The 23,970-nt window shown below is 40.4% G+C and overlaps 1 protein-coding gene across 1 annotated transcript in view; it reads left to right on the forward strand.

Moving 5' to 3' along the window:
- Positions 1 to 274: 274 nt before the first annotated feature.
- The window catches only part of DNER (delta/notch like EGF repeat containing), a 107,861-nt gene continuing 84,165 nt past the window's right edge, over positions 275 to 23,970 (forward strand). Inside the window, exon 1 of the mRNA XM_048955160.1 lies at positions 275 to 621. Within this exon, the coding sequence (XP_048811117.1) occupies positions 391 to 621 (231 nt within the window). The 5' untranslated portion in view covers positions 275 to 390. The remainder of the gene's footprint in view (positions 622 to 23,970) is intronic.

A 23,970-nucleotide genomic window follows, 5' to 3' on the forward strand; every position in this document is an offset into this window, starting at 1 on the left:
CCAAAAAGCGAACGCGAAGTTCTGCACCAGGATTTGATTTACAAGGACGTGCGCTGAACCCAGGGCCGCTCTCCCCCCCACTCCGTGCCGCCGCCGCCGCAGCAGCAGCAGGAGGACCGGACGCGCGCTCGGCTCCCGCTGCCCCGCGTCCGCGCGCCCCGCCCCGCGCCGTTGCAGTCCGGGTCCGGGCGGCGCTGAGGGCGGGCGGCTGCCCCCTGCCGGGCGCGGCGGCCGGCTCCTCCCCGCCCAGTCCCCGCCCGCACGTTGCCCGGGGAACGGGGGGTAGGGAGCAGCCGGGCGGCCGCCGCCTCCATCCATCCATCCCTTCGTCCGTCCCCTCCTTTTCTGCCCGCCGGTGCCCGCAGCGGAGCGGCACCCACCCCGGCCGCCATGCCCCGAGCCGCCTCGCCGCCGCTGCTGCTACTGCTGCTGCTCGCCCTGGCCCAGCGCCGCGCCTGCCTCCCCGCGCCTGCCACGGCCGCGCCCCCCGGGTCGGACCCGTGTCTCAGCCGGCCTTGCCGCAACAACGGCACCTGCTTCCCCGCCGCGCCCCGCCGCCTCTCGTCCGCGGCCGCCTACCGCTGCGCCTGCCCGCCGGGGGTCAGCGGCGCCTCCTGCCAGGTAAGGGCGGCCTCCGCGCCGCGTCCTCGCTCCCGCTCCTGCCCTTGGGCGTCCCCGCGCCGGCTGCGGACGGCTCCGTCCCGTCCTCGGGCCGCCGCGCCCTGGCCGGGGGCGCCTCCCTGTCCGCGCCGGCCTTGCTGGGGGCGTGCTGCCGGCGGGGGTCGGCTGGGGGGGGCCCTGGAGCGCCGTCCGAGGGCGGTCACCCCGGCACGGCCGGCTCTCTCCCTCGGTTCGGTATCGGTCGTTTCACGGTGAGAAGAACCGTCCTCGAAAGCTGCGACGAACGCTGACGCTTCGCCACGTCTCGGTGCATTGGGTGGCGCGGCCCGGGCTGCTGGCGGGTCCGAGAGCCCGGGGCAGTGCTGATGGCGTCAAACTGCCGGCGGTGCCTTCCCGCCACGCGCGGTCACAGCGGCGTGCAGGATAATCTAAAATCGCACTGTCACGTGAAGGCATCTTTTTTGTCTCTAGCGCTAAGGATGAAATGCTTTTGTTATCGCGTTCAGCAGTTTAGAATAACTTATTTTTCTGGGGAGAAGCGGGCGCGGGCACAGTGAGCTTCAGGCCCTGAGCGTGTGAGGGGCTGCGCTGTGTGTGACGGCAGCGCCGGACGGAGCGCGCGGGGCGGCTGCAGTGCATGGGGGAACGCTGCGTGCCCCGAGCGGCTCCAGTGTGGGAGCCCATAATTCAAGGAAACAGTCTTTTTTTTAATTTTTTTTTTTTTTTTTTTTGGGGGGGGGGGGGTATGGGGGGAAGTTGTTCCTTGGTTACGGCGTACCTAAATCGTACAGTTGATATATGGGAGAACACGCTTAGCGAAGGCTCGCCGTGCAGGTGAATTCGAAGTCAGAGAGCAGGAGGAGCGCTGCGCTCCCGGTGCGGCACCTGTCTGGAGGCGGCTCGGTTGGGTCCGTGTAGCAACGAAAGTGAAAATATTAACGTTAATGAGATTCTGTAAAATCAGAGATTACCGTGGATTAAGTAGAGTTCTCTTCGGCTAATTTTAGCTGCCGGTCTCCTAAGAGTTTAGCGTGCTTCTGTCACTACAAAGAGACAGAGAGCGCTGCGCGTTTGCTCTGCTCGCCGCTGTTAGGCTCCGGCGTCCACATCCATGACTAAAAGATTAATGACCTTTCTAAAGACTTTGTAAAATGGAACTCTTGCTGGCATCCCACCTCCTGCGAAGCGTCGCGTCTGGGGAGCCGGCTTTAATTGTTTCTTCAATACAGAGCGAGGCAATATTTTCACAGCGGCTTTATTAACTGATGAGGGGAGGCTCACAGCGCCGTGCGTTTTGTTTCTTTTTATGAAGTACTGAGCAGTGACTCTTGTAAAAGAAACCGATAAACAAATGGATGCCACTGCTGGCTATTGTGTCAGCAGCTGAAGCGTGGGCATCAACTCTGAGCAGTTGATAGGGTTTTGAAATGTTACCTCAATTAACTAGAGAGCGGGCAGGTTGTTATTTAATATGTAAAGGGATAATGTAAGCATGCTGCTGTTATCCACAGTTGAGGTTTTGCTCATTTTATCAAAATTGAAAATGAATAAATACTGCACGGATGCATTAATTCTTGTGTTTTGCTGTTGTTCAGACGGAAACAGTCACGTTCACCGATTCAACACTAACAAATAAAAGAATTTTTAACTCTTAAGTGATATGAAGAAAGCTGTGGGTTAGACCAAGTGGGTCAGTGGGATATATTTAGAGAGGTTACTTCTGAGGTGGTTGTTGGACAGTTGGACTTGAAGAAGGCAAAAAGAACAGTAATGGTTACCTGGATCAAATACCTGGATCATAGGAGGTAAGTTTGTTGAAAGTGGAGTTCTTTGGAGCCACAACTGCCAAAAGACATAATTACTTTTGTGTACTTCTTGTAGGGAAGGCAACATCTCTCTCCTCCTTCCCACATGCATTAAGGCATAGAATGGAAGAAAAATGTTCTAAATGTGCCTACAAATCAACTGGGTGCAATGAAATTATTAAGATAGAGAGACTGATAACAAAGTTTGAGGTTGCCAAAAGATTTTGTCATTGAAGATTTTCCTGTGACTGATGGTGATGCACTTGATGATGCTGATGCTGGCATTGGGAGAGAGGCAAAGAACAAAAGTGTCATCAGGTGCGTGAGATACTTCTAAAGGTCGAGATAGAGCTTCCCTATTGCCAAGTGAAGTATTTAACTTGGCCTTCATCCAATCCTATGACCTTATGTTACAGTTGCTTTGTTACTCATAATTTATATAACAAAAGTGATCTTAGTATATCCACGCCATGCATTATTCATGTCTGTATGTATCAAGTTACTTAGGGTTTGAATATACTTTGTTTGGCGAACTTCAAGATTGTTTTGTTATGGATTGTTTGGCTTCAAATCAATGGTGACAGGTGGATGGTTGGACTGGATGATCTCGGAGGTCTTTTCCCACCTTGGTGATTCTATGATGCTGTGTTGTGGGACCTTGCTGTATTTTAACTGCGCTTCTTTTCATGGATGTGATTTTTTCCCCCACTCCTCTGTGCTGTATGTCTCGTCTGTGTGAAGAATAAATAGAATCAGTGTGTTGAGGAATCTTAATCTTTGGGCTGAGCAGAGAAATCACACGTGTTCCCTATGAAACTGAACAAAAATTGCACCGAATTCAGGTTCCTTTCTACAGGAGTTGTGCAATTCTCAGTTTAAACTGAGAAAATTTGATTAAATAAAATGAAATAACTTTAATAGCTGTCAAGTGGTTTGTGCTGACATAGCCCCTAAACCTTTACATGTGTTTTTCTTTGAGAATTGATCTTTAACCTTCATTTCTAGCCACTAGTCTAATGACTTTTGCTGTTTCTAATCACATGTGTAATCCAGTACAATTATTTTTTTTCTCAATCAGGAGAGTTCTAGGTAAAAACTGATTTGTGTTAGTAGCTTTTGGAGTAATTTTAGAGGCATGAGGTGCAATCTAAATAGAAAATGGTAGACTTGGTTATGTGCTTGAAAATGAAAAATCTGAACATAGTTAATTGCATTACATTGCATTATGGTTATTTGGTTCAATACTAGTTTCACTAAAAGATTTGTGAAAGGAAACATTAGTTCACCAATTTTTAAATACTATCATGCATGCTTGTTACTTCTTCCCCCACCCTTCTCTCCTCTGATTGACAATTTTCCTGCCTCTTTTTCTTCAATGCTTCATAATTTCACAGTTTGTGGCAGTAAGAGGAGCTAGGACAGGAGCAGTGTCTGAGCTGTGCACAGCCTGCCCTGTGCTCTGCCTGCAGCTCTGTGCTCTGCACTCCAAAGGCTGCGGAGGACCCTTCTCTACTTCTGAGAGCAGCTCAGTACAGGCTGCTGCTGTAACTGCTGTAACTGTTTAGTGTTGAAATAAGTACTGTAGTAGCAAAAAGAGAAGGATTGTTATTTCTTGACTCAGTGGTCTTCTGAAAAAATAGCATGAAATTTCATTGGCTGGGTTATTTCAGGTTTCACTAGGCAGTGCTATGCAAAGGGACATCCTTTAATCTAACTGCTCAGTCACCTTTGTGTCACTATCCTGATTAATTCTTCATGAGCTCCTGTTTTCTATTAAGTGCTGACATCGCTAATGAAAGGTCTCTAAATCCTTCACAATGAGTTCTCTAACATATTTAAGAAGCTATTATTTTCTGTTCTCATTAATGAAGGGCATATTCTTAGATGATGTGTCTATTGTGATGCAAGTGTTTTTGCTATGTGGCCACTCTGTTCTCTCTTCTGTCTTTAGCAAGAGTAAATTATGCAGTTAGTGTAAGCCCTGGAGCCTTGCTTTATCTGAGCACAGTTGGACTTGAGTTCTGAGCTACCTGGTCACCTCCTGCTGACTGACTGTGAACTCTCACAGTGCTTTAGAGTTGAAGAATTTAAATATTTGCACTGGTGCGTGTACCGTGCATGAAAAGTGGCTGCATGAGCTCAGTTTGCTTTTCATGGAGAGCAGGAAGCCAGGTGCCATCTTCAGCTTCATAATGGGTGGCCACAGAGGAGGATGGAACAAGTCTGTTCTGAGGTGCAGTCAGTACAAGGACGAGAAGTGGCAGACACGCACATTGGAGCAGGGGAAGTTCTGGTTAAATTGGAGAAAACATTTCTTGCAATGGTGGAGGCCAAGCGCTGGAACAGGTGCTTGGAATGGTTGTAGGATCTTCTTCCTTGGAGATTCATGGCCTTGATGGACCAATGCCCCAGCTGCCTGAGTGTTTGATTCTCAGTTGAGTTAGAGAATCCCTCGTGCCCCTTTCTGCCTACAGCCTTTCCTGTGAGTTTTTGTGCTATCCAGATACCTCATAAACTGTGATGTCTGCTGCCAGGCAAACTAAGGAATTTCTAGAACCTGGCTATTGAGTGTCAGATATGGGGAATGGTAACACAAAAAACTGAACATGAAAAATAATTTATCCCACATTTTATTTAAGCTATTATAATAGCTTTTTTTTCTTTTTTTTTCTTTTTTTTTTCCCCTACAACAGTAGTAAAAATGTGTTTTCAGTCAAATTCTAGCTTTTCAGGTCAGCATATTGTTTGAAAATTTGTGAGTAAGTGAAGTATAATTCAGCAATTTCCAAAGCAGTTGTTCAGGAATTGTGCTGTAATTCTTGTCATGGGATCTAAACAAATTATTCTGAATGTCTGTAGAATAAAACTGGAGTGATTTAATAACCTCAGTTATGCCAGTGGTTGTTGTTTGGGTATTTTTACCCGTAGTTACTGTTGTGAATCTACGGTTTGTTTCAGTCTGCTGAAATGCTCTCAAAATTAAATATCTGTTCAAAATAGTTCTTTATAAGTGTTAGTCAAGCCAGTTAAGAACCAAATGAACAGTGCTCTGTAAAACTCCATCCTACAAGAAAAACATTCAAGTGTTGGTTTTACTTTCTTTTTTTTTTTTTTTTAATTTTGGTGGTAATTAAAGATTTTAAAGAAATGGATCAAATGTGAAGTAGTCAAATAACAGTAGAAGATATGCTGAATAAACTTTTTCATATGTTGTTTTTCATCATATTTTTTATTTGCTTTGATCTGAGAGAATTACTTTGCAATGTTATCTGCTTAAAACCTACAATTATTTTACTTTCCTTTGAAATACTTAACTTGATATTGCTATTTGTTTGTCTGTAACTTTGAAAATGCTTTTTAATGGAGCAGACTCACGATATGCTAGGAAAATAACAGGAGAATGCCTTATCTTGAATACAAGGTAAGAAACAGAATATAGGTGGTGAAACAAAGAAAGGAGAAATATTGGTCAAACAGTGGACCTGTATGACTTGATTCAGTATTGCAGGAGGCACTTCCCCTCTCTTTGAGGACTCTCATAGGATTTTTTACATATTGCCCTTAGTGGAAATACTACTTTGAGATTATTAAATCCAGAGGTGGCATTTAGCAGGATTTCAGCTTCGTTATGTGATCAGGCCGGGTGTTTTCATAGAATCATAGAATCATAGAATCACTAAGGTTGGAAAAGACCTAAAAGATCACCCAGTCCAACCGTTCACCTATTCCCAATAGCTCCTACTATACCATGTCCCTCAACGCAACATCCAGTCTTTCCTTGAACACCCCCAGGCTCGGTGATTCCACCACCTCCCTGGGCAGTCCATTCCAGTGCCTGACCACCCTTTCTGAAAAGTAATACTTCCTCATGTCCAGCCTGAATTTCCCCTGGCGTAGCTTGAAACCATTCCCCCTGGTCCTATCCCTAATGACACGAGAGAAGAGGCCGACCCCCAGCTCACTACAACCTCCCTTCAGGAAGTTATAGAGAGCAATAAGGTCTCCCCTGAGCCTCCTCTTCTCCAGGCTGAACATTCCCAGCTCCTTCAGCCTCTCCTCATATGGCCTGTGTTCCAGACCCCTCACCAGCTTCGTTGCCCTTCTTTGAACACGTTCCAGGGCCTCAATATCTTTCTTGCAGTGAGGGGCCCAAAACTGGACACAGTACTCGAGGTGCGGCCTCACGAGTGCTGAATATAGGGGAACAATCACCTCTCTGCTCCTGCTTGCAACACTGTTTCTGATGCAAGCCAGGATGCCATTGGCCTTCTTGGCCACCTGGGCACACTGTCGGCTCATGTTCAGCCGAGCATCAATCAATACCCCCAGGTCCATTTCCTCTACGAGGAAGTTTTAGAAGATGATGTGACAAATTTCATTTAAATAGGCAAACATGGGCCTGTGGAAAACAGTGTCCACACAGCCCTAAAGAGAGCTGAAGAATTAATTGGCATGGAAGGTTCTCTCATATGTTGTGCACTTACTAAACATCAAGTCTTCCATTTATTCCTGCTACTGTTTTTGGCTGTCATACTTTCATGTTCCAATGCATCCCACAGATTAATTGCATGGAAAAAATCATTTTATTAGCTTTTACTTTCTGTCTTTCAATTTAATTGAATTCCCTTGTGTGTGTTTTTTTTTTGTTTGTTTGTTTGTTGGTTTGGTTTTTTTTAATGTTAAAAGTGAGTTATTCCATTCTTCTCTCTCTCTGCCTGAATATTGTTTTTCTTTCCTACAGTGTCCTTCCTGAGCTGAATGGATTGAGCTGATAACAAATTTCTGTTGATTGCCACTTAATCTAAATATAGTCTGTTGCATCCAATAATGCTGAACCCCATTCTTTATGTATGCTGAGAGGTTACCTGTTTTCTGACTACTGTATTTGAGAGCAGTCTTCAGTAGTATTCCCCTTCCTTTTCTGTTGTTGTTAATGGAGGTGAACTGAGCTCAAGTTCAGTTCACCTCACGTGGGTGTGATTGTGGAGTGATGTTTCCAAAATGAAGACATCCATATTTGAAGTGCATCCATACCAACTGAGAGCACTCTGTTTGTCATGAGTAGGAAGAACTTCATTAAAAATGTCCTAGTGGCATTTAGATCAAAATCTGGAGGTAAAAGCACTTCAGTATGGGCATTGCACAGCATCATTTATTGTTTTAAATTAACTCTCGACTTTATAACAAGTTTTGTCCAACTTTCTGATATATTTTTACTATTTATAACATACAGAAATAACGTCAATACTAAAATAAATACCTCCTGCTCAGAACTTTCTAACTCATCAATATGAGCTGCACAAAACATAATTTCTAATTGGATTGTTGGGGAAAAAAAATTCTTCAACAGCAATACAATTGTTGCAGCTTTCCAGCAGTTTTGAACAGTGGAAATGCACTTGGAGATAGAAATTAAGAAAAGTAATGCTTGCTGGATAGGAAAATTAATTAAGTTGTTTTGTTGGTAAAGTGTAATCTTTTACAGGGAAGCACTCTGGCTTTCAAAGCTGGTTTGTAGCCCGCATGTAAGCAGTTATGCATGTTACTGCCCCATATTGTTTTTCAACTTTGCATTGCTTTGTTTTACGTTTTGCAGCCTGTACTAAGTGCAGCCATTGCACTGCATTACTCAGCATTCCGTTCTGCTGTAACCCTGACTAAAGTGTACAGCTATGGAAGTGGTGTGACTGGGACTTGGAGTACCAGGGCTTGTGCTTGGGCTTCTCACTGCAAAACTTCTGCATTCTGAACTGGGGGTCTAAAAGGTTGATTTATGCATCGTATTTAAATGCTAACCTGAATTACGTGTCAGTGGCCTATCAGAATATATTTAAGTTGCATGGAAGCAAAACCTTACTGAAAACAAACTTTCAACCCTTTCGAGTACTTTGTTCCACAAAGCATTGGAGCTGGCACTCTACTGATTGATTTCCCTTTGTAATGTTCCATTGCTCTGGAAACAGACGTGTTAGATCAGTGATCAGTATTACAGAGACTTCTGTAGCAAAGGTCATTGAGAAAAAGAAGTTCTTGAAGGGGTAAGAATGGGATTCTATTTGAGCATGGAAATAGGGCTGCTGTGCTGAGGTGAGGTTACTGAATATTAATGATTTGGGGAGCTTTGTTGCACTTGATTACATTGCATTAGTTACAACAGCAGCCACATTGTCACTTAGAGAGCACTCTGAGCACATCCAGAAGTGGGAGCTGTAAAGAGTAACAAGAAACGGTTCCTTTTATTTACAACAAGCCTCACTTTCAGTCCAGGTTGCCCTTATGTGATCCTTCATACTGGACCTACTAAAACTGAAAGTTGACAAACGCATGAGAGAGAGAATGGTCCCTACAGAAGCTGTGATTACCAGCTGGGAAACCCGTGTGCTGAGGTGGAGGAATGCTGTCTAATCCTCACTGAGCATTAGTGCTCAACATGCAAATCATTTAAAGCTGTGCAGATAATGCCAAAATGGAGCAGAAGCTTTTAGAACGCTGTGCTCTTCTATAAATGAGTGGTACTTAATCCCTTGGAATCAGCTTCTGGTAGCTTCATGTACAAGGTAATCGGGGCAGAAATAGATAGGAGTCCAGCAGAGAGGGGCAGCAGTAGTGATTAGAAGATGTGGAAGGATTAGGATAACCTGGAAGAAACAACTGGTTGACTTTTTTGTATACAGAAAGCCAAGAAGAGTCTGAATAAAAAATAATCTTGTAGCAAGGCCAGTGCTTTAAAAATCGGACAAGGCAAATGAGAAGTTCTGAAGGGCTGCAGGTGGGCATCATGTAACGTGGCTAAAGAGAGTAGGTGGACAATTTTCTGTAATTTTCCAGACCTGTCATGTTACTATGATCTCCTTTTCAAGTACTTGGTAGTGACTTTTGTCACTAAATACAGTAACTGTAATTGTGAATCACTGTGGCAATTTTCATGCTGCTTATTCTGTCCTAATGCTTAAAATTCAACAAATCTATAAAACTTAATGCAAATTCTGTTTGTATTTCTGTTGCTAAACCTCCAGCCTTTGTAATAGTTATGATATGTGGCTTCTTCCATAGAAAACTTAGGCAAATTATTAAACACTTTTAATCAAAATTAAATTTAAGAATCAATTACAGTACTGCCAAACCAAAATTATGGCTGATGTCTCATGGAGACTAAGCAGCTTGTTAATAGCTTCTGATTCTCTATAATGCACACCTGCTTCTATTGTTATCTATTTTTCAGGCAAGTTTAAATTAACATAATTCAAAAAAACAGAGGTGAAGTCTAATAATTAGTGAGCTAAGTACCTCCTGTGTTGAGAGTCCTAACTCCATTGTCTGTGATGAGAGAGATGTTTTCTGGCATCTACTGTCATTATGGAGCATTAAAATTGTGTTCTTGTGTGTGGGTCTGAGAAACATTCTCATCTGAGTATGGATGGCTTGGAACTTCTGTGAGCAGTTACATGAGGATTCCTGATGTAGGTACTTGTGTTCATCTTTAAGGCTACAGAACACTTCATGATGATGTCATGTGTAATAAATGAAGAAAATGGTGTTGAGTCCTCTGGGAAATTAACATGTTTAATTGAGGGAGGGACAAATTAAGATTTAATTTATATAACTGTAATAGGACCCTAACATTAAAATTTGGCTGGTTATTGCGTCTTAAAAGTAGTGGAAGGGTACTGGGTTAAAGTGATGGATGTGCTTGATGATTTTCTGAGGATGCAGGAGAACGTGGCTGGTGAAGAATATGCTGAAGCATGGAGTGTCTTGTTTAAAGGGCTGCTTGAGGCTCCATGATGATGGCTCTTAAAGGTGACGTAAACTCAAAGTCATTACGTTTACTTCTTTAAAGATTAAGATAGAGCTAGTTATCTCAGTAACCAGTTGTGCTTGGTTTTCTCAGTGCTCCTGCAATGAGCCTACAAACTTCTGTAAGGCGAATGAATTCTAGAGCTGTGCTGTTTGCTTCCAAAATCCCTTCTACTCCAGCAACACATCATTCTTTGGAACAATTGTAAAGTTTTTGCAGGCAAATGAGAAATCATAGATCAGTAGTTATTTTGCCTTTTCACAAGCCTTTTGGATGGGTGATGGATTTATCAGATGTGGGTAAACACTGTGATTATGAAGTTCTGCTATCAGCGAGATGGAGCAGACCTCTGTAGGGGCCAAAAATCTCTCTATATTTAATTTAGGAATATAGAAAGTTTTCTGTTAGTGAAATGTAGTAGGTAGTGATTTGGCCCTACTTAATATTTATATGAGGAAGAATCCATTGAAATACACTCTGAAATGACACCTATGCTAGTAGGTCTTACTGTGGAAATGACATACAGTGTATGTAAGTGCAGCATCTTTGTTGCTTTCTGCACTATGTAAATGCTTTTCACTTTGTAATCAGTACTGCAGCAAGTTCCAGCCAGGGCTTTCTTGGTCTGAGGATACTTTTCTTTTCCAGAGTACACTTACATCCAGTTCCATTTTGTATTCTCAGATGCTCTAAGCTCCTTGCCTAGAGTATGAAAGTAATCCCTGTTTGGGCCCTTTACTGCAAGCAGCTGCTGGCTGGTAGAAGCTCTTCCAAGCTCCTTATAGGGTACTGTGTAACAGGTCTTTGAGCAGAATGTGAGCGAGGGAGGCTTCACCGGAAAGCTTCCAGCTTGAGCAGGTCTGTGACTTGGCCTCCTCAAATCAGAGGTGTCAGCACAAAACTCTTTCTACTCAACAAACTGGTGTTTTCTGATAAACAGCATGTTCAGTCAGAAGCTTCTAACTCTAAGAAGCACAGTTCAGTGATGACAAGGGAGAAAATTTTCTCTAATATTTCACTGTGTACTTACAGATTGCATCATCTAATCTAATTTTGGAGATGATCGTAAAACTAGAGTATCGCTTGCTGATCTTCAGAGCTTATTTTTCTCTAACACTTTGAAGTAGATGTTTTCTTTGTGTTTTTTGAGGGAACTGCAAAGGTTTTATGGTGATTTTTGGAAAAAAAGGAATAAATGCATTCACAAAAGCAAGACAGAAAAAAACTGGGTGTTAAATTATTACTCATATTATTGTGTTCACATTATTAATTCTATTAACGCTCATGCTAAAAGCTGGACATGCACCCCAAGAAGGCTAGCTTCATCCTGGGATGCATCACAAGGGGTGGCAGCAGGACATGGGAGGTGATTGCCCCCCTCTGCTCTGCCCCTGTGAGGCCCCATCTGCAGCACTGTGCCCAGGTCCAGGCCCTCCCACACAAGAAGGATGTGGATGTGTTGGAGCAGGTCCAGAGGAGGGCCGTGAAGATGAGCAGAGGGCAGGAGCACCTCTTGTATGAAGAGAGCTCGATGATCTTTGATGTCCTTTCCAACCAAAGTTATTCTGCAATTCTGTGTTGCTCTAAGCAAGTTCATTTGAGAAGGCTTATGTTTGCTTGTTGCATAGTACCACTACGCATATACGCACAGACAGATGTCTTAAAGTGGCTTACACTCTGCAAGTTTATCTGCTGCTTTATCCTGCAGTAACTTGCTTGTGTGCCTGTACATTTATGGAAATACATGTCAATGAAACTAATTCTTAAAATCTAAAAATGCTGCCAGTTGGAAGTGGGATGAACAACAAATCATCTTTTTGACAGAGCTGAGATGATGTAGGTGTTGTGTATTCTGAAGTTAAAAATCTGTGGTTTGCTTTCTTTAATAAAACATTTAGTTATCTTTTCTGTACTTGCTTTTTCATTGCTCCAAATTCTGTTCTGTCCTATAAATCTCAAGCTATCTCAGTCTAGCTGGTTTTCAGTTACTGACCTTCATCTGTCTCTAGCTCTCTCTGTTTTCCCAGGATTCTAACAAAAAAAAAAAAAAAAAAAAAAATCCCACATGGGAAAATTGCTGATGGGGCTTGTATCTCTTATTTTGAGATAATCTGCTTTCTTTCGTTCTAAAAGCAATAGTGTCAATACCAAAGGAATTAAAAGTGAGATAGGGATGTTTCAGTGCAGAAACTGATCTGGTTTCCATCGCTGAATTGTGGGATGAGTAGAATATCAAGTCATTCATAGTCTCTTTAGAGCTCATGAAGTAAATGTGATCAAGGGAAATATGGAGTATGACTCTGTGTGCTTGCATTTATTTTTTTAATATGGGCAACCTCAGGAAGAAAGGACGAAGTTTAAACATCATTGGGTGAATCTGGAGCTTGCATAACAGAAAAGCTGAAGCATTTGGTATAGACAGTCAGAATAGAATGAGGAAATCAATAAATTCAGGCTTAATCACACAGCACTTGTGGCTGTGTTCTGAAATGTGGCAGTTAAAGAGGCTTTGATTTAATGTACTAAATATACTCTGAGCAATGGAAGAGTGCACTGCTCTGTTTGCTAATGTGCAAGCGAAGAACAAGGTCCTGCTCTGTCATCCTCATGTACAGCAGAGCTCCAGAACCACCAGGCTGCCCTTGCTTTGACCTCCTCAATGTTTGGAATGATGTAGAAGATACTATAGCTAGACGAGTCAGTAGTTACTTGTGACTATGAAAAGGCGGCGTATTTGAAATTATTTCTACACACGGTTTTTCTGGTTTGATTCTACATTTATAAGAATGACAACTGTTCAGTGCCTGGTTCTTGCAAGGCTCCTGAAGCTGAAGAAACCTGATGGCTTCTTTTCATGCTCAAATTGCATTTCGGTGGCATTGTGGGATTTTTGATTTCAGTACTGACAATTCTTTGGCTAAAAGCAAAAGTGATAGTGAATTCACATACTGCATCTGAGAGAATTTGACTGCGACCTTATCTTCTGCACCTGCTTGTATTCCACGTCTGAAAAAAATGCATTAATGATGCTGCACAGTGTTCCAGGTGTTCCTTTATCTTTCTCAGAACTGTGGGTATAAAAGCACTGTGAATTTCTGTGTTCCTATTATATGTTATGTACCACTGTTCAAGTGCATTCAGCAACCCAAATTATTTTTACAGCTGTCTGTATGGATTTCTAAATTTTACACCTTCTTAAAACAGCCTGGGGCTATAATGCAGATATTTAGACATCTGCCATAGGATGACACAAGAATAGTAATAATATAGATAAAACAGTAAACGTATATTAAATGTTGCCTGGAACATGAACTGGAATATGCAAGGATTAGATTTGTGACCAGGATGATGTCACTTATTAATTTGTAGCATAAGATATGAGCTGAGCGTATTCATTTGGTGGGCTATTTGAATTTTCTCTAATTACATGAGTTAAAGGCAGAATCAGTCTCTAGAACTGTTTTTGAGGTTGTAAAGTTAGATGCAAAATATATTATTTAAATTTTGCTCTTATTTTAGAGAAAAAAGTGATTTTTTCATTGCTGATGGCTTTCCAAGTGAAACAATACTTTATTCTCTCTTTTCTGTAACAGATGTGATTTGCATTTCTGTAGTGAATGGTAGAGAACTCACTGGAATGATCCAGTTAGTTTTCATTGAGTTTTGTTGTACAAATCATGCTCCTTCCATAGGTAAAATGTTATCACTCAGCATTAGTAATTACAGCAGAGAGTTAACAATATTAGAAATATTTTCCAGCTTTACAGAACTGAATAATTTAGTGAAACTTGGGAAGCATTTGACAAATTTATAAAATTTCCTGAAGATTGTCTAACATCATAACCATGTTTAGTTTTAAGTAGTGCTATTGTTTATTTTTACTTGGAGAAACAGAACCTAGACCTTATTTCCACTTTAGGCAATAGTGAACATGGAAGTTGCATGCTAAGGACATAACGCAGAGTTGTCTGCAACAATCTGGAGGTGGATTGCATCTTTTCTTACTCCAGATCAAAGGAGATGACTCTTCAGGAAGGGAAGTTTCTCTAGAGTACAGTTTTGTGAAATTTGCCAGGTTCATTTTGTATCATTTTTCACCACCACTAAGTTTTGCTTTTATTGATCAGATTGAGTTTTAGGGACTAATGTCTGAAATGAGTTTTTCCAGATGCAGTTGTAGCTTGATTGTTATTTTACAGTTTCAATTTTCCTCTGGAAAAGTGCTTCTGGAGGAGGCAGATGGCTCCACTTGCTAATTTAGCTGAGGAGGATGGCCTGCAGAGGAGAGAGTGAATGGTGTCTGCAACTCCTGTGAACCACTGAGGTAGCACTGAGAATACATTTTTTTTCCCCAATATTTTACCATTAAGGGGAAAATTCTTTGAGGAAAATTAAATGACCAAAATACTATTGGTTCTCTTACCATGCAGTGATTCAGCTTCTTGCTGTCTTCTAGCTAAATACACAGCACAGTATCTTAACTCAATGCACCTTTGTATACTTTCTGGAAAAGATTTTGAGTGACCTGCTGTTGAAGCTGTGCAGCAGTAACTTCTGTCAAGCAATATTTTAAATAACTATCTATAATGATGCATTTGAGATTAACAGTTATACAAGACTCCCACCGATAATGTATGTGTATATATATAAATACACTAAAAATGATGGGCCAGGTGTATTTAATATTTTGATAGTGGGTACTGGTACTGTTGACCTTCTTAAAGAAAATTCTTTTATCAGTTATCAATCAACCAAGCATAGATTGCTCAGTTTCTCTGAAACAACTTCATTTTTTTTCCCCAGCAATCATGGGTTTTGGCCCTAAGTTTAGTTGCAGCAAGGTCTTCGCTTAGTCCTCCTTTGTGAATCGTTCATTTGGTTTGTCTTAATTTCTGTGGGTTAGTTCTGTGTCACTGGAAACGTTTCCCTGTGTAGTCAATAAACTTCTGAAATGCCCAATAAACTCTCCTCATTATCACAAAACATTTTCCTCTGCAGTTGCAGGCACATCAAAGACGCACTTCACTTTTGCTTATATCACTGGTTTTATTTACACAACTGTGACAATGCAGAGAGTCTTCTATCTTCTACAGGTTAATTTGCTCAACCTCCTAATCTGCTTCTGTGTGTTTTCAGAAGTGTATTTCAGAAGGGTATGGTAAAACTGTAGGGACAGCTTTGGCAAAAATCTTTTTTTCTGCTTGTATTCTACTTTCCGTTCCCTTTGTTATTGGGGAAATAGCACTCCGTGTGGAAAAAGATCTCAGGGTACTGTTGAGGGTCAGGTGGAGTCACCGACATTTGTCTATGTAGAGCCGAGCTTTATTTAGAATGGCTAATGCTGATCAGGAGCTAACAGAGCTCCTGACTCCCTGCCAATTCCATGCACAATTACTCTGGTCCCTGGAGTGTGGTGCTGAGGCACTGCAGCTGACTGGTAATGCAGCATCATGCCAGAATTAACCCTGCTGAGCCAGCTCCAATGTTTTCCCTTTCCACAATCTGGTTAATTTCCACCCTGAAAAATCTGCTAGCAAGCAAAAATCAAACAGAGTCATAAAACTGTCCACATGAAATTCCTCTCATTATGTATTGGATATGGTCTAGTTCTAATTTTGTGTCCTAGGAGCATGCTCCTTACTAATTACAGTAACTTGCAGCTGCAGAAATCTTCTTCTGTTTGTTGCTGCCTGGCTGCCCAGTCCTTTCACTGCCGAGTTTGATGCACATCCAGCTTTCTCCCAGCTGAATGCCTACAGATTACAAAAGTCAGTATATTAACGTCAGCAAATCTCCTCCTTGGGATGTGTTTGAAGTCAATAAACCTGCCTTGGCTGCTGGGTTTTGCAAATAATTTTTTGAAGGAGGAACAATTTTTGAGGAATGTAGATTTGTCTGTTTCTCTTTGCCCTGGATCTCACACCAATACACCAACTGTAAATCAGTTGCTGCATAGAATGACCTTTCTCTGGGTGAATGTCCTTACAGTTTGCATGTGCATTCCCTGAGAAGAGGCCAGTCTTGGTATGCAGTTGCTCAAACAGCCTCGCTGTGGGTAGACGAGAGCCACAGTGAAGGTGGACAAAGTAGATTTTGTTCAATCCACTGTTAGGTACAATAAGTTTAGTTGCCAACCCAGAGAATCTAGGTTGGCTGACGTGTCACAGAACACAAGTGCTTATAATGAACTTTGAAAGCTCTCGTGCACATTTGTTTATTAATAACAAATTTGTTTATTAATAAATAGCATTTGTTTATTAATTAGCAAATTAGAAATACCTCACCATTTTTAAACAAATTATGCAACTTTTAGGAATGAGAACATAATATATGTGTATGATGCAGTTAATTAGACAAGCAGCTTTGTATAGGTACATCTTGATAGAGTCTCTGTTGATATCAAACAGTTTTGAACTTGAGGTAAGAACTAAAAAATTATTCTTAATGGTCAACTCTTTCTGAAAGTTCTCTATTCTGTAGGAAAACAGATTCAAACTGGAAGTAGATTAAAGCTAAAAAAAAATCAGTTTCTTAATTTTGGGTTCAGCAACTGATGTGTTTTGATTTAGAATGTCTGTGCATCAGTCAGTGTCCTGGCAATACATCTGGGACATCTTTGACAGGACTTCCTACTTCTGTGTCAGTTCAGCCCTTTGTCCAGCTGGTAAGACCAATAAAAGTGTCCATTAGTATCAGGTTTGAAGATGGTACCCCAACAGACTTCTGGTGTCTATCCAGGGGAGTCACAAAATAACCTTTTCATTTCCATAACTGTAGGTATCTCTGAGACTGTGCTAAAGTACATTCTACTCATTGAAGTAGTCTTTGGCTCTTTAAAATTGCCCTAAGCAATTCAAGATTCATTCTGAATATGAGTGGCTAATTATTTACAAGTGCTTCTGTTTTTCTGGCTTCTAAAATTTTAAGTAAGAGTATAAAAATTGTTCTGTGCTATAGTGAAAAACACCAAATGAAAAGCATTTGTAGTTTATCTTGAACTGTAATTAAACTCTCTTTCTTTGAAATTCAAAATCTTATTCCTGTAATAAATGCACTGTTTTATCCATCTATTTTTCCATTTAGTCTGTACATATAATTCTGAAAAACAAAGCTTCTCTTTTGCTGTTAGAAATAGATCCCTGAGGTAATGATAAGTGTCAAAAACAATTAGATTCCTCCAGAGAAAGATTATACAACATTAAAAAATGGACACTGTTTATTCTTGTCTCAAACCAATTTTCTTTGGGGGAACTACTGGTGTTGGCTTAACTGAATGGTTGAAAGCTTAGTTAATTTATTTTATTTTAGGAATGAAATAAACTTTCTCAGAAGTAATTCATCACTTGGGAGAATTACTTACAAACACCAATTATATTGGTGTCCCTGAAGTAACTTTTCTTGTAGACTTAAAGAAGAACTGAAAGCATTCATTTCATTTCAATAGTCCAAAAGTATTAATGTAATGCCTTTCTTATAGGTGTATTTTAAATCCTTTGAGCAAATCAATGTTGAAAACTAAGTTTTACATGTTCTCTTTATTTCAGAAGACAAACTGAATGGTCTTAAATTGCATGAGTCTCATTAAGAATCCTTGTTTTATTTCACTGTTTCCTTAGCTTCTAAAGGAGTGGAAAGTAACAGCACCTCTGGGTCTTAATTGCTCAAGATGTGTATTACTCTATGCACATGCAAAGCAATTAAATGATGGTGTATAGTCTGCACTGCTTGGTTGTAAGTTCCTGAGAAGAAACTAAAATAATAAAATCCGATAATAGAGAACCTGCAATAGGAAGATCTAATAATGTGGAACTATTCTTTGCAAAGCTTTTGTTTCCCAAGCTACACACAGTTCTTTAGATATTCCATAACATAGCTGCTAAATACTTGTTATATATTGTGAGTCTTGTTGTAGACTCACCTTTATTACAAAATTTAGTTAGCTATTTGTCTGGTGTAGCAGAGCACCAGTCCTGCCTGAGCTCTCTGAAACAAAGCTGTTACCAGCTTGCTCAGAGGCACACTTAGTTGAGTCAAGATCAAATTAATTCCCACGTTGGTCAAAGATGATCTATGACAAGAATCCCACCCGTAAGGTTTGGCAAATTGGCTGGCTCTTCCCATGATCAAGAGAAAGTTCTAGAGGAGAGCAATCATCAAGATTGCTGCCCTATTGCATGTGCTGTGCCTGTGGGCTACCTGGCCTGGTCTGTGTCCTTCAGTCTGAGAGAGGCTGCAGGCAAGGCTGCTCGCAGCTCTGCAACTGTGCTGAGCTTCCGCAGGCTCAGCTGCTGCTGCATGGCCACCAGCCTGGGAGTGGGAGGTGGCAGGGCTGAGAGCACCTCACTGCTTGTAAGGATGCAGACATCAGCAAAATGTTTCAGTCTCGGGCATGCTGTCACCTCCTGACACAAATTTTCGTTGTACTGCAATGCTGTCTGCAACCTTTCTTTCCAGTCTCCTGAAATACCTTTGTTACATTATTTGTAGTTCGAGATGTGCTCTGCTAGTAAAACAAATGTAGTGACCTTTTATGTTAAAATAAATAGAAAAAGATTTTAAAAATTAGGGAAGTGAAAGGTAAAGTCTGAAGGTTCTCTAACTTGTTTGTGAGCAGGAGAAAACGTGTTTTTTGCCAAGTTTCTTTGATCATCATTGTAAAAACTACGTAAAAATGGCAATGATAGGTCATTCTGATATTGCTGCATGCAAGAACAGAAAACAAATCATTTCCTTTTATAAATTAACAGATGATTGAGATTTCAAACATTTAATCATTTAATCTACGATGTGCTGATTTCAGTGAGTTTTTGACACGTGCTTGATTGTGCACATGAAGGGCTTGCTTTACATGCTGGGAAGTCAAGTTGGGGAGAAGGGAAGTTTTGTTACTTTTATATAGGTCATTCTGAATGTAATTCTTCCTATTTGTTTCCAGATACAAAGAGCACAATAACATTGTTGAATAGAACAAATTCTCAGCTACACAGCACTGTTTTTCAACAGTCACCACTTTAGCTGTGCATTTTCACTAGGGATGAACAAGAGCCTGCATGGTGTGCTTGTAACATTCTGTGTGTCCATCTGGGTCATGGCCTGTCTTTCACATTGCTGTTGCCATTGCTGTAACACACCACCCACCATGTCACTGCACTAACGCCCACTGTTTGGCCTCCATCAATGTTTGGCAAATGTTGATGAATGTCTTTTGGTGCAATTTTTTCCTCACAGAGGAATTCAGTGGCAGTCCTTTGCTTCAAATGCTTTTCTGTGTCAGACACCATTCTGTCAGACTGCCCCTCTGCTGCCATCTCTCACATGGTGACAAAATGTAATGGGATATTGATGGGAAGGTTCAACTTTTGCTGCCATCCCACCACGCTGATGTTGTCAGCCAAGGCCATAAAATAGGAGGCATTACTTTCAGAGCAGCCCTCATACTTAACAGCTTTCAGATGCTATAATCAAAGTGTATTGTAAATGCCTCTCGATTAATGGAATGGATGCTGGCAGTCGAGCTAAACTATGAAGACACTGTGATTATGAAGTTATGTTGATGGTTAAAACTCAAATCATTGATTTGTTTCTGAAAAAGCAGCGTGTATCTACATGTATGTTCAAAAACTGTTTATGATTTATATTCAAATTTACATTTATTAAATGAAACAAACAGCTCTGGCAAATGGTCACTGGATTCTGCTTTGGGCTAGAATGCTAACTTAGCTGTCCTTGTGTTATACGACTTCTTTGTTGCCACTAGGAATGTGAGATATTGGGTTGGACTGCACAATTTGAGATAGTGCTAGTCAATGAGTGCCATTGACCATGCCAGATTCTAATGTCCTTTATCAGTAAAATAACTGTTTTAGCTTGCACATCTTTCACTTGGATTGCTTTTGACCCAACACCTGCAGTATATTTCCTATGCATACATATATATATGTACACATATATATGAAAAGATTTTTCTGAGTGAAAACTGGTCTTTCTGATTTCAAAACCCAGTGTTAATGTTTTCTGAGCTCTTAAGTGTGCTTTTCTGTCTTGATGTCTAATTAAAGACTAAACTTTTGCATAATTAGCAAAATATTTGCTAATATTATGCTAATATTTGCTAATTATTACATTATTAATATGCAAATATTTGCAAATATTTGCATAATTGGCAAACTATTGCTTACTTCTTGACCCCCACCAAAAGCACACGTATTACTGCACTCTTTACACGTTATCTTCATTAAATCTTTAAGCAATTTACATCTTGCATGTCTTCTGATGCTGCCACATTGAGGTAGTAAAGCTCTCAGTTTTATTGCAGTTCTGGCTGACTCTCGCAATCTTAATTGCTTCAGGTTTCTGGTAACAATGTGCTGTTCTTCTGTTTATCTATTTTCTTTCTGCTTTTGAGTGGGTATGCACAGTGCTCAATTTTAACATTCTCTAATAGTGCATCAAGTTTGACAGGCACAGTAGGTAATTAGATTGTAGCAAATGTTTTTCATAACTTCATAACAGTATATTTGCATATGAGTTGAGATCTTGCCAGCTATGTTAGACCCAATTGTTATACCATATTTCTAATTAAAAATTATAAAAAAAGAAATTCAATGAAGGTGTCTTTGTATATTGAGGAACATTTTCGGCTGTTTTGTTTTGGTTTCATTAAAAAATAAATGGACCTACACAGAATATTCAGTAGACAATGAATTCTCAATTATGCAGAGTAAGATGAATAGACACAGGGAAATCTGGCATTATATTTATGTAGAAACTGAATCCAAATGTATGTCTGTCACCACTAGCATGTACTTTGCTTATTAAATTCTATATAGTTACCCTTAATTATTTGTAGTTAAAGAAAAAAATAAATCTCTCTACTTCTTGCCAATGTGCTGGACAGCTTGATATTGAAAAGAAACTGTTTTAACTGAATAATGCTCTGTAGGTGATTTCTGCTTCTTGTGCAGTACTTTAGTAGAGGGGAGTGTTGTTTCACATTGATCTCTGGATAGTTTCAATGGCACACAGTTTTTTCGTACTGTTAAAAAAGAATGACCGTTATTTTGCATGTTATAACAGCAGCTGAAATGAAAAAGTTGTGAGAATCTGTAGAGAAAAAGTCTTTTATTGGTGTAATGCAAATGAGAGAATTTTGATTCACGAAATTAAAAGTGGAGTTGATGTGGGATAGGACTGAAAACACCGCCAGAATTTACCTGTAAGATAAAATCTGCACAGGAAAATAACTATCAGTTTTCCAAAATCTTGACGTATCTTAATGTATTTATTTTCATTTTTACTGGTTCCGAAGGTGCATGCACATGTTAATATTTTTGAAATTGAATATAATTGCATCTTGTATAACATAGAGTGTTTTCTGAAACACTAAGTTCTTCTGTCTGGGAGGAGTTAACAGGCAATTTTGGAAGCAGCTAAGCTCGTGGCCAGAGGCAGTTAAGTGCAGTGTTGCCTTGTTCTTGCTCACGGAGCATGCAGATTCTATTAGGAAAAGTGGGTCTTCAGTTACCTCTTCTATCATAGTATCAGGATTTGATTTCTCCCAGAAGTATTGGTTCATATATCAGGATCAACTAATTAATTGAATGCTGGAAAGGCAAACTCAGAGTGATATTTACCAACCTTGGGTAATGGTGAGTATAGTTGTGGTTCTTATTGCAAATAGTTGAAGAGCAGTAAGGGAGAAGTTATTTTTCAGCCCTAGGAACGCTGAAATATAGGCCTTTTTATAGAAAGAACTAAATGTGACAGCAAAACCTTTCAACTTTTTTCCCCAACTTGCATTAGTATTCGTCTCTGTTGTGCTTTCCATCAGCTAGCTGTCCATTCTGGACTGAATAGTTAAACACTTCTAAATGCAAATACAGAATTTATTTTAATCAGGTAAATTATATTGGCTGTGTAGAAAAAGGTGTTTTTAACGTTTAGTTACTTTTCCACTTCATGTAGGCCGTATGAATGTCGTGCTTCAGACAATGCCCTTTTTTCCCTGCAGATATTTCATAGGTTATCTGAGGTAATTCTTTAGACATTCAGGCTCCAAATATAGAATGGCCACAATAGAATTCCAAATGAATGCTCTGAGTCTGTTCCTCCATGTTTTATTTAACAGCTTCTCAATTTAGCATCACGTTTTGGATTCCAGCTAGTTAAATTTTTATCAGACTTTAAGAACAATATCACGTACTAAGCTCTTACGTTTAGACTTTCTTATGAAAGATATTCTCCTGCACAATTGCTGAAAAGTGAAGTGTAATTTTTCTGAAGGTACCTCAGAAAAAACTTCTGAGCTATTGAACTGCTTCTCTTGGATGCAAATTCCCATCTAGGTAATGATAATAAGCTAAGGAAAGTTCATCGTTCTTGGGGCATGTAATATGAAGCAGACTGTGTAAAGGATTCTCTGAAACACTTGTACTTGTGTTAAGAGCCGTTCAAGCTGGTTTATCTTGCGGAGAGGTGGAGTTTGCTTATCAGACTTGAGTCATTTAAGCTCACTGCAATAATCTGCCAAACAATCATCTGAATTTACAATGCTGGCATCAACCAAAACCATCATTTTGCTAATACTTCTCCAGCTTATAGAAATTCATGTGTTATAGCATCTAGAAAATAGGCCACAAATGAGGATCCTGCCGTGCTTGTAGAAAGAACGATTCCTGTGTGAGAACTATTCCAGTCTGTCAAAGAGAAAATGGGTGGTTTGACATGGAGATCTATCAGAGCTTGCTCCATCACTAGTTTATCGTCAGAATGTAAAAAAAAAAAACAGTTAAAAGCTTGGTTCATATGACATGGGCACAAGATATTTTGGACTGTGTGCGGAATGTATTGGGAAGCTGCCTGTCTCAGGGCCAACAGCTTCGTTGCCCTACACGCCCACTCTCTTGGCTTCGCCCAGCAATACCAGCAGAGGATTTTGAAGGTGAAAGCCGTCTGTTCTAGGTTTGTACAAAATTCCCATACAATAAGAATGACACATCTTTACAGTCATAATTTAACTTGAAATAACTATTTGAAAAACTGTTATAGAAGAATCCTTGGACACAGAATGTAGCAAAACCAATTTCTGCAACTTGGCATGACTTCTGAGTGTGGCCATTAACCAGACTCCATGGGAACTGCACGTGTTCTGGTAAGCTGATGCCAATGGCTCATGGTTTCTGTAGAAGTGCTGTTTTCTGGTTCCTGTACTCTTACTTCTCAAATTCTCAGGGCTGAAGTTACTATTTTTGCTGTTGCCAGAACACCAAGAGAATCGTACCTTTATTCCTCTCTGTCTGACATGTTCTTACATGGCCAGATGGAGTAGCCTTTTGCAGGTGCTTTCTCTGTGCTTTTTACCTCCCTACTTAAGAAAAACAAGACCTGGTTCCTAGATTTGTCACACACATTAATTCAAGAAATACATTGATACATTTCAGGCTTGCTAAGTAATTTTTTTCCTGACAAAGAATTAAAAGATGCAGGGTTCCAATCTACCTGCTTACTCTGCACTTTTCCTAAGCATAGCAGTCTGGTTGGTGGCTTATTACTAACATGCAAGGGTAAAAGTGAGGGTGTGTGTTAGAAGGAGGGTGTAACAGAGGCTTTCCACTGTCAGTCAGCATTATTTCCTGCTTGTTTTCTTTGTTGGAGAGGTTTGTCAAGAGATATTTTTTTAATAGACCAGCTCGTTAATATTTTATAAAGAAAAAAAAAGAAAAAGAAAAAAAAAGAGAGAGAGAAGTA

Source organism: Lagopus muta, chromosome 9 (assembly GCF_023343835.1).
Source record: "Lagopus muta isolate bLagMut1 chromosome 9, bLagMut1 primary, whole genome shotgun sequence".
NCBI lineage: Eukaryota > Metazoa > Chordata > Aves > Galliformes > Phasianidae > Lagopus > Lagopus muta.